Source organism: Artemia franciscana, chromosome 9 (assembly GCF_032884065.1).
Source record: "Artemia franciscana chromosome 9, ASM3288406v1, whole genome shotgun sequence".
NCBI classification, from domain to species: domain Eukaryota; kingdom Metazoa; phylum Arthropoda; class Branchiopoda; order Anostraca; family Artemiidae; genus Artemia; species Artemia franciscana.
This window is the reverse complement of record NC_088871.1, coordinates 29168314-29179904: the sequence shown is the minus strand read 5'-3', so window position 1 is coordinate 29179904 and position 11591 is coordinate 29168314. Positions and strand designations below refer to the sequence as shown.

At 34.7% G+C, this 11591-nt stretch overlaps 1 protein-coding gene across 1 annotated transcript in view; it reads right to left on the bottom strand.

The window, feature by feature from the left end:
* Positions 1-4912: 4912 nt before the first annotated feature.
* LOC136031241 (opsin Rh4-like) overlaps positions 4913-11591 on the bottom strand; it is a 42116-nt gene continuing 35437 nt past the window's right edge. Inside the window, exon 3 of the mRNA XM_065710646.1 lies at positions 4913-10888. Coding sequence (XP_065566718.1) covers positions 10056-10888 — 833 coding nt within the window. The 3' untranslated portion in view covers positions 4913-10055. The remainder of the gene's footprint in view (positions 10889-11591) is intronic.

The window sequence follows — 11591 nt, the reverse complement described above, 5'->3', positions numbered from 1 at the left end:
AAAATGTCTTTATACTGTCTTACTGTTGACATTTCTGGGACATTTGACAATGTTGTACACTCTCAGGCTCTATTTTCCCTTGTGTTTTCAGGTGTTAATCCTTCTGTACTATGTTTATTGTCTTCTTGGTATTCAAAGTCTAAATTTCAAGTTACCTGGAATGGCCAAATATCTGACCCGGTGAAAATTAATAAGAGAGTTCGTCAAGGTGCCGTGTTGTCTCCTAGTATATTTAAATGTGTGCTTGCATCTTGCCTGGGTCCCCTCAAAAGTTCTGTTTTTTTACGGTAATATTGGTTTTTTCTTCTGTAGCATATGCAAACAACGTTCTTCTTTGTTGCCCGGCCTCGCAGTGGATTGTTTTCAAATTTTACTACACTAACCAATGAACTATCGAAAATATGACTGTCAGTTAATGTGTCTAAATGCGAGTTTATTTGTTTTAATAGCCCTTATGCGGTCACTCCATTCGTTGCTGAGACCGCAGTTCCACCATATTCTTCTTTAATTGGTTGGATTGGTTTGTGTTTCGGCCCGACAATTTCCACTACCTGTTCATCCCTGGTGAATCAAGCCGTGAAAAACCTACGCGTCACTTACGGAAAATATCCCCAAGCAAAAGCCGGCACAACCGCAACTTATTGTGCATGTTTTACAACGCTTTTGGAGCCCCTGTGCTTTTGTTTTTATTAGGCATGGCTCATCTGTTTCGTAAGAAAGATCACCATGCTCTACGTGCGACTAATTTCTGATATTGCAAATTCCTCCTCCAGCTTCCTACATGGCACCGAAACAAAAAATAATTGCTCGATTTGGTTTAATAGATGTGTATTCTTGGATGTGTATTCTATGTAATAAGACTATCAGCTTTATTCATGTTTACGACCCTCTGCAGCCTTTTTTCCATATTGATACTGGTGAAATTGTCTTTTGTTAGTTTGAATTTTTTTTCGCTGTTTATCGTTTATATTTTCGTTTATTTATAATACTCCATACTTTGTGTTTTTTATACTTTTACAGGTAATAAAGTTCATTCATTCATTCAAATCTCCTTTTAATTAGATTTCTTTAGTTCTTTCCCAAATCTTTATGATTATTAACTCAAGCATAGAAAAGTGAAAATTTTAACAGATTTCCCCTCCTTAAACTGTGCTTTTCCCGATGAGGAAATGTGTGATTTATTAGCTTGTAAGGCTAAGGGAGGGTGTAAAAATTGGGAGGAATATGTACCTTGGAAGGGCTTTTAGACTCATAGCGAAATGTTCCCCTTGACATTTTTCCAAAAGTGCGGGGGCAGTCCAAGACTTAGTTGGCTTTTTCAACTTAATAAAACTATACCATTTCAAAAGGAAAATAACTAGGATACTGGAGACCGTATTCGATAGTGGTTGGATAGTGTGTGCAAAAACACGGATAAAATCTATGAGGAATTTGGGCTGGATTTGGGGAATCATTTTTTAAATCCTCATCTGGTGATGGATCTAATTGTTAAAATCAGTAGAGAGAAAATAGGGTTTATTACCAAAGTGGATCAGCACTTATTTGTAGGGAGGACCATGAGGAGAAGATATGTTTTTCACTAAGACCATATCCTGGAAAATAGCCCAGCCAAAAACGCACTGCTGAAAAGTCAGAATCAGTTTTCATAGATATGAACTCCCTTTGTCGGTCGGCAATGAATAACTGCTCTTTGTCATATGGGAATTACAAATGACTGGGAAATACTTTTAATCCAAGTTTCCCCGACATTGCTACTGTTGAGGAGCGTGGACCACAAGGATAGTTTTTCAAAACTGATGGTAAAATACCAGTGGAACTTCATTACTTGGTAAAGGAGATTTATCCCTTGCGGAAAAATACCAGTGTCTAAGGACTAACTGAGTCCATAAAATTTGGGGTGTGTACCCGACACCTTCAAAACAAAAATTGATTGCAGACCAAAAATTCAATCCGAAACAGAATACTGTTCTACACCACATTATTTTGCGATTGATGCAAGTAAATGGTTTTAGGGTCACAAAGATTCATAGGGCCCTCCAGTTTAAACAAAAGCCTTACATGAGCACGTTTATAGACAACTCAGTATCGACTGTCTGTAAACATTCGGAAGAAGTACAGAAGATTGAAAAAAGATATCTTTAAACCAATTCAGCCTTCGGTAATCTATACGAGTGTGTATGCTATAGGAGTCGTTGTGACGTTGTAAACGAACAAAAAGAAGGCGCTCGAATCATTGCTGATTCAAACTTTACATCTTTCACGATCATAAACTCCAAAATGGTCGTTAAAAAAGGAATGTAGTCAAACAGATCGTGGTAACGAACTGTAGTAAGGAGCGACCCGGCTCAATAGTAAACGAAACTCTAAAAAACGGAATTTTGATGCTAAGAGATAGATCAAAAGAATTGAATTTTCATGCATTTTGTAAATATGTACGTTTCATCTAATTTAGTCTTTGTCATCAAAAGTTACGAGCCTGAGAAAATATGCCTTATTTTGGGAAATAGGGGGAAACACCCCTAAAAGTCCTAGAATCTTAACGAAAATCACACCATGGCATTCAGCGTATCAGAAAACCCTATAACGAAAATTTCAAGCTCATATCTACAAAAATGTGGAAATTCGTGTTTTTTACCAGAAGACGGGTGCGTGTTTATTTGTTTTTTTTTATTTTTCCCAGGGGTCATCGTATCGACCGAGTGGTCCTAGAATGTCGCAAGAGGGCTCATTCTAACGGAAATAAAAGTTCTAGTGCCCTTTTTAAGTGACAAAAAAAATGGAGGGCACCTAGGCCCCCTCCCATGCTGATTTTTTTCCCAAAGTCAACGCATCAAAATTTTGAGATAGAAATTTTGTTCCCCATAGTCGGAAACCAAAATAACTATGTCTTTGGGGATGACTTACTCCCCCACAGTCCCTGGGGGAGGGGCTGCAAGTTACAAACTTTGACCAGTGTTTACATACAGTAATGGTTATTGGGAAGTGTACAGACGTTTTAAGGTTTTTTTTATATGGGGGTGGGTTTGAGGGGTGGGGGCTACGTGAGATGATCTTTCCTTGGAGGAATATGTCAAGGGGGAAGAAAAATTCAATGAAAAGGGCGCAGGATTTTCTAGCATTACTATAAGAAAAAACAATGAAAAAATAAACATGAAAAAGTTTTTTCAATTGAAAGTAAGGAGTAGCATTAAAACTTAGAACGAACAGAGATTATTACGCATATGAGGGGTTCTAAAAATACTTTAGCATTAAGAACGATGTATTTAGAAGGAGATAAATACCTTACTCTTTATGCTAAAGTATTTTTAGTAGTTTCAACTATTTTTTCTACGGCCTTTCTGATTCAGGGGTCATTCTTAAAGAATTGGGACAAAACTTAAGATTTAGTGTAAAGAGCGACGTATTAACAAGGGGACAAACCCCCTCATATACATAATAAAAAAATAAAAATATAAAAGTTTGTTGCATAAGTTAATTCTTAAGTTACGTATATTTTTTACTAATTAAAATGTTCGTTAAAAATTAAAATTTCTAGCTGCCTTTTTAAGTAACCAAAAAATTGGAGGGCAACTAGGCCTCCTTCCCCACCCCTTATTTCTCAGAATCGTCTGATTAAAATTAAGAGAAAGCCATTTAGCCAAAAAAAAATTAATATGCAAATTCAATTTTAATAGTTTATGTGCGGAGAGCCAAAATCAAACATGCATTAATTCAAAAACGTTCAGAAATTGAATATAAAAATACTAGTTTTTGTTAACTGAAAGTAAGAAGCGACATTAAAACTTAAAACGAACAAAAATTACTCCGTATATGAAATGGCTTGTCACCTCCGCAATTCCTCACTCTTTATGCTAAAGCTTGACTCTAAAATTGGACAATTTCTCTATACATTCTTTGTTGAGACACCGAGACTTGATAAAAGTAATGTTTCCCTTCTTCATGTTTTTGAACAAAAAAACTCACGATTACACTCAGCTTTGCAATATCAGGAAGCTTCAAGAAAATCCTGTGAACACTTCATATTTGGAACTGTCATTGTAAAAAAAGTGAATTCTTTTCAATATCATTTAGATATTTTCACATGCTTTAGCAATAACAAAAGGTTTGTCTATGATTACATGTCATTTTTTACCAATCCAACCAGGGGATGGCCAATAGAGAAATAAATTTTTTTGTCCAGGTATTTATTGCTATGCTGCTCCTCTTAGACCACAACAAATGGGTCATGAAATGGACTAATACAATGGTCATTCATCAATGTTGGGCTAAGGTCTTAACAATTGGTTTGCTAAATTGTTTCGCTCTGCACCACCCCCGGCTAAAATATATATTGCTTCGGTTGCCTTAAATTTCGGGGCCACTAACACATCCTCACTTACCAGTTTCTAACCAGGCCAGAAACAAAGGAGATAACCCTTGTCAAAGAGCAAAAGGAACCAAGAGAAAGATATTTAGATCAAAAATGAATTTTTTTTTGTCAAGACAGAAATGGCATATGTTTACCAAACAAAGAGTCCTACCCCTCAGTCGCCTCATCATCAAATCTTTTCTTGCAATCTATGCATATGCTATATATCCACTGTTGCTAGAAAATGTAACTGCTCGTCCAACTTGAATTTTTCTCAATGATATCTCATATCTTGCAAACACCTCACCCCATTCAAAGGTTACCCGGTGGCCACTTGTAACATCTACTGCAACTTTGGGTACGGTACTTTCCGTTTTATCCCTCTGTTACCAGTACTTTCAACATTTAACAGAAAAAAGCACTCATATCCAATTTTAAAATATACTTTTCAAGAAAAAAAATCTTCATTCCCATTGTTGACGCTCTCAACTCTTTTTCAGTACTGAGCCAAGATAGATAAATAGATAAATAGATAAGTGTATTTTAAAGTCAAATATACAGCCATGAACACTATATACGGAAGACACAAATAACAAATAACATAAACGGAAGACACAAATAACATGAACTTTGATCAGTGATCATCATAAAACGCTTACATGAAACACCACATTATACTAATACTAGTACTGAATGCTTGAAAAATGTCATTAAAAAGAACGCTAAACACTCGGAAAAGGACATAAATAAAACACTACATTTACTTTGTACTGATATTTTTTTTTAATGATTTATTTATTATTGTTTTTCTTTTTATTTAACAAAATTTCCATATACCTTGCTACTCTACAAGTAAACTGAGGCGACGTACTATTTAAGACACCTGAAAGTATCAACTTATTATTTACAAATAGCCCTTCCTTTATCGTTGAGAGCCCCTGGCACTGGCTTAAGTAATGCACTAAATAATCCTCTTTAACTCTGCAAAGCGGGCAAGTATATCGGTCTTCATTGGAACACCTTTCTTTAGAATATTTTATAAATCTTGCATCAATTGGGAGGCACTTAGCCATGAACTTCATCTACAACATCAAATATCTAGCTGGTAAATTCATCTTAAAGTAGAACTCCTGCCCATAAACCATCTTAACATCCTTATAAAACTTAAATATTTCTGATTTTTTTATCTCCTCACTCCATTTTTGAATCATTTGATTTGCTAGTACTGTCTTAATCTCATTCTCCCAATTTGCATTGATATCTGTTGGTCCTCTACCTTCATTCCAAACAAAGAAAAACCCTGTTTTGTCTAAAATGTCTTTTATTTTTAGTGGCCATAATCTTTTTTTTCCCATGCGAGAGTAAATCTTCATAAGCTGCCTTAAGCAACGACTTTCGACCAAAATTTAGTCATTGAGACTAGTCTGTAATTTATTAATGGCCATATACCTAGATCGCCATTTAAAACTGGGAATGAGTTGTTCTATGCATCCCAAACAATCTCTTAAGGTCCCCTAATCGAATATTCTCTAGCTGAGCCGCTCTGTTATGCCCACAAATCTCTGCTCCGTAATGTAGAATGGGCTTTATTCTCGATAAAAAGACCCTTTTATGCAACGACACATTTTATATTCTCATTACATTATTTCTGAAAATTGTAAACATTGCTGCTCTTCCTAGATTTAATTTTTCTTTTATATGAGAATTCCATCTTCCATTACTTTGAAAAATATATTCAAAATACTCAATTTTATCCACAACTTGTATCTCCTCCCTCTTAAACCAAAATTTACTTTCACATTTATCATTCCTCTTGTTAAATATGATCACTTTTGACTTCTGAAGATTTACCTGCAGCAATTTCATCTTTAGATAATCATCTGTTAAATCCAGGAGCTTTTGTAGATTATTTGCCGAATTCACCACTTGAGCAATATCATCCGCAAACAACTGCACTGAGAAGTTTTCATTACCTAATCTCACTGTTTGAGCCCATTTATTGCTTAAATTTGAACAATAGCATTAATAAAAAGACCAAAAATTCGAGATGACAAGACACTTCCCTGCTTTACTCCTTTCTTAACTTTAAAAGGCCTTGGAATACCCAAGCCACATACTCTTACTATTGCGCTAGTTTCCAAAACACATATTTAGACCCGAACGAATGAAACAAGAAGGTAGCCACACATCATGTAGGCTTTTTTTAAAGCTGGACTCTATTGACATTATCAAACGCTTTTTTCAAGTCCAAAAATGCAACACATAACTTATTTTTTCCTGATCCATACTTTTCAATTAATCCACTTAAAATAAACACTCTATCCGTAGTACTATAACATTTTCTAAAACCTCCCTATTCTTCTTTCATAACTCCAGTACCCTCTAGCCAATCATCTATCCAGCTATCTAAACTTTTCTCTAAGATTTTGCTAAGTAAAGGAGCTAAGGCTATCAGCCTATAACTCTCATGATCCCTGGCACTCCCCCCTTTAAATATAGGTACCATTATCAATGTCATCCATGTAGAAGGCCATACTCCATCACTAATAATTCTATTAAATATATAAACAAACACACGTAATTTCATATAAAGTGACCTCTTTACCAAAATTGCTGGTATGCCATCTGTTCCTGGTCCAGACCTTCCTTTCGTATTCCTGACAACTTTCCTAGTTTCTTCTGACGAAGCTTCTCTTACCAAATCATAATCATTTTCCCTCACAGGGAACAAAACAAAATCGCTTCAATTTTCATTACTTAATTCTATACATTCCCTTTCTATACTCTCTAAATAACTTGACCAAGTATCGGCCGCTGGAATATCTGATAGGGCCTTTGTTTTATTATCATTTGATTTCATTTTTGACCAGAAATCTTTTGTATTACCTGAGATAAGTTGACTAAGACACGTCTTGTGTTAGCTCTAAAAAACAGTTGTCGTTGACTCTCTAAAAACTGCATCATCCTCAGTAAATTTATATAAGTAAACATTAAGCGTTATTGACAAGGTCGTTTGAATTTTCACAAGTATATACAAGAGTAACGTCTTGAGGGGTTGGTATGGTCAATTTTTTTTAATCAGGAGTATTCCCAACTTGACTAGTGGCTTGAAGAATACCTTTGAGGGTTTTTCCAACCTGGCCCGTATATTTTAAGCATTTAAATTGCCATATGTAAGCAATTACATCGCCTAAGCTATTAGTAATAACAATAGTACCCGTGTCTTCCCCTGAAGAAACAAGTCTTGAAGATAAAAATGGCCGAGGGATTGCTGACTCCTGGCATACCCCTTATGGGTGTGGCTGGAGTAATGCCCTCCTCACCACTAATGTGTAATATTTACGTTTTTGCCTACCCTATAATGTAAAACCAAGAGTTACATTCAATTTTTCCTTAATATTTAAGCTCGTATTTTAAATTCAATATGAACCAAAAGTAAAAAAAAATGAGTTAAACAAACAACGTTTCAGGGAGGTAACTCTTTCCAAGGAAATCAGCTTAAGAAAAGAAAATCTGAAACTTCGAAGTCTTTTTCAAAATTACGAAAAGATAGATTCCCGGGTATTTCTTTGGACACCCTGAGAAGAAAAAGAAGGAAAATGGTTTCATTAAGAGAAATAAATACAATAACAACCAACCCGAAGTTTATAAACTTGCATAGGTAAACATTATCGTTTATAAAACCCTAAATATGGAATCAATAACAGCCATTTTCACCCCCCCCCACAAAAAATGAATAAATAAAAAGAAAACAGCTAAATATATAAAAGATAATAACGAAGTAGGTAGATGTCAAAGATAAAAAATCAAAATCATTAATCTATTCTATCAACTGTAAGATTGCTAAGAAGAGTTTGCCATTGCCTATTATTTTTTACTTACCAAAAACAGGTACTTCCCTTTACCTAATGGAAAAATAAAGCTGATTTTAGAGAGTTTTCATCCATGTCTAAGAAGTATTATGCGAGTAAAGAAAAGCAAATCAATCTTACAGAGAAGTAAGTTACTCTTTGAGAAATTACGTTAAACATTACAGCTGAATGCGCAATGCACAGATAATCCCATTAGTTATGTCGTTTGATATATCTGTGTTCGAAGGAAATAGCAAATATTTTAAAATTCACTTCTTGGTGTTGAAAGAGACAAAGCCATCTAACATATTTGTTGCTATACTAAGTGTAAATAAGGGATCCAATGTTCTAAAGGAGTACATTTTGTGTAAAAGGTGGCAACCTAGATCCTAACATATGATCATTTGGCTTTTTCAAACAGCAAGGCGAGGAAATTTTCTCTCCTCTTGTGCTCACAAATTAGGCAATGGTTTTAATCAAGTAATCAGAAAGAGAACTTCAGGCACGTACACAAAGCAAAGGTGCTCTTCCCTCAAAAATTTTCACATTTATACATATTTTCATTGGTTGTTTTTCCATATTATCAAAATATTAATGTAAGGATCCGATGATTTTTCCCCTTACGATGGGTGACGCTCACCAAAATAGATCTCTTAGTGCTTGCCTAAAGAGCTGCAGTGCCTTTGAATTTAAAAGCATTTGACAGACGAATTTAAGTATCCAATTAGAAGGAAATCCAGTGACTAAAGTACATGAGAGTGATTATTCCTCTATAAGGGAGGGGGTTGGCTTGAAATAATCATCATGCTGAATTCCATAAGTTGTGGTTTTTTGAACATTTTTGGTCATTTACGAGGAAAGTAAAATTTCCCAATCCCCAAATTTATAAACCATGTTGAGAGACAAAACGCACTTCTAGACTTAACTGTATTCTAAACCAACGTCTAAATCAATATTCTGGGCCTCCAAGGCCAAGTGGATGGTAATCTGGAGCCGTAATCCTATGTCCTTTATGACTATGGTTCGAATCGTGATGTTGTAAATCCTTTCGTTTGGGATGGGAGTCAAGGGTGTGATCCTAACAGTTTAGCTTGATTAACACGCAGAGGATGAAAACTAAGGTTATATTTCTTCAAAAAAAAAAAAAAATCAAATTCTTCTCGTATAAGACAATTCAGTTTGTATTCTGATTATTTTAAAATGACCTGGTTATAGTAAAAATACTATTCCACTCTAGCTTTTAAAGGGATATACAGAAGACGTATATTCGATATAAAAAACAAGTACACCAATGCAAATCTCAACATGAAATTAAGCTGAACCAAGGACTCATGTGCTGTCAATTCAAAGGTTTTTATATTTCTACTGTATATTGTTTAGTTCATAAACCTAAATGTCTTGTCAAAACATGCAAAATATTGAGATTTTTGGAAAAAAAATTGCAATTCTTTTTTGAATAGTTATAAATGTGACGCTGACACCAGAAAATAGATGGAGACTAAATCTGTTATTTTGTAAAAAAAAAAAAAATTGCACACTAAATCCGCAAGCCAAAATTGCAGCTTTTTTCTAAGTTTTTGCTTTCTGAAGGGTTGTCTCAGCAAAGTCACTTTACTTTGGCTTCAATTTTTTTAGCTGCATGATATATTGCCCATGTTTTACTATATGGCTTCAGCTGTACCTTGGCGTTTTCCATTTTCTAATCACCTACCTTGAAAAAAGCTGGTAAGAAGTTGTAAGTATTACTTTGCTTGGGTTAGAGCGTTTCTCTGATATGTGCTTGCCTGTTATGCTTTGCATGTTAAGCTTTCTTGACTCGATCATTCGTAAGTTAATTTATAACAAAATACGTTACTTTAGCAGATTTGAATGTCATTTAGGAGATGTGTTTCATTTGTGGCCTTATTTGTCATATATTGTGAAAAACCAGCTTTATAACCCCTTAGAAATGAGTCACTAATTTCAGAATTCGTATCAGAAGTTTTTCTTCTAGTGATGGCCAAATGTCCAACATCACTTATCTCACTTAAACAGAAACTATTGAATATTTTGATAATTTCTTTTTTCATTGGCGGATAGGTTAGGGCATACAAAAAAGGATTGGTGCAAGCTGAAATTTTGCAAAATGTGCCACATAGCATCGATGAAAAAGGCGTTATATATTCCTTATTATTAGAAATTCCTAGTAAGACTACGATAGCGTAAGGTGTCCAGGCTATCGCCCACGTTGAGATTAGGCCGAAAACTGTTTTAGCAATTTGAATTTCAACTTTTTGACGATCTACATTATCAGCCACATTTTCAGAGATTTTGAATTTGCTCCTGTGAACTAGAATAAAAATATTAATATATGAGAACAAAATAATAAAACATGGCAAGCACCATGCCCCAAAAAAGAAGGCAAAAATAAAAATTCTGTTCTTGACATTATCAGTAAGGTATTCAAAGCTGCAACTCGTTAAATATCCCTCTGGTACGTATCGGCTTATTCCAAACAGAGGTAATGAAGCAAAACACAGTGAGTAAAACCATGCAAAAACTATCTGAAGCATCGACTTTATTAGTGTTGACTTTCTTCCAAGGTCAAAGGGTTTTGATATGACCCGGTATCGGTTATAAGTAAGAATTGTCAAGATGACGATGGATGCTGTTCCTGCCAATCCACCAACGAAACCATAAATTTGACATCCTGGAAAACGTTTAATTAGGTTCCAAAATTTGTAAAAACCCTTTATACAGACATATTTTTTTGTATGATAATTATTTTAAAGTTGATACATCTAGTCAATAAATTAAGTAATATATGTCAAAGAGGCGTCATTTTCCAGTACTTGGAGAAAGAAGGAAGTAGCTGGGGAGAGTCAGGGTAATAGATAGTCATTACACATGCCCCTTGTGTAATAAGGGTGAAGATCTGCATTACTTCATATTTTTTTCCCATGAATTACAGGATTAAAAAAAGAATTATTGTACAATAATTTGAGATCAAATAGTTGGGAATGACCCACAGAGAGATATTTTTTTGCTTGATGTATTTCATCGTTTCGTTTTTAGCTATAGCCTATGTGGCTTAGAAGTAACTACCAAAAACAAGAAGAAAAATAGAGAACTATTTTCGTAAGACAGTGGAATTCTATTTTGACTGAATATTTTGACCGAATGTCTAAGGACTGTCCTCAGTAAAACATGAATATATAAAAGAAAAAAGAGTTACAACACCATAGTACCAATAAAACTAAAATGAAATTTTCTTTTAAACAGTCCCAACATCCTTACATCAGCGAAGTTTAACCAGGACTGATAAATAAAACGTGGTGAAACAAGGCAATTCCTTGAAATGAAATTCATAAAATGAAAAATTCAATTCATTGAATGGGCCGAAATATTCATTC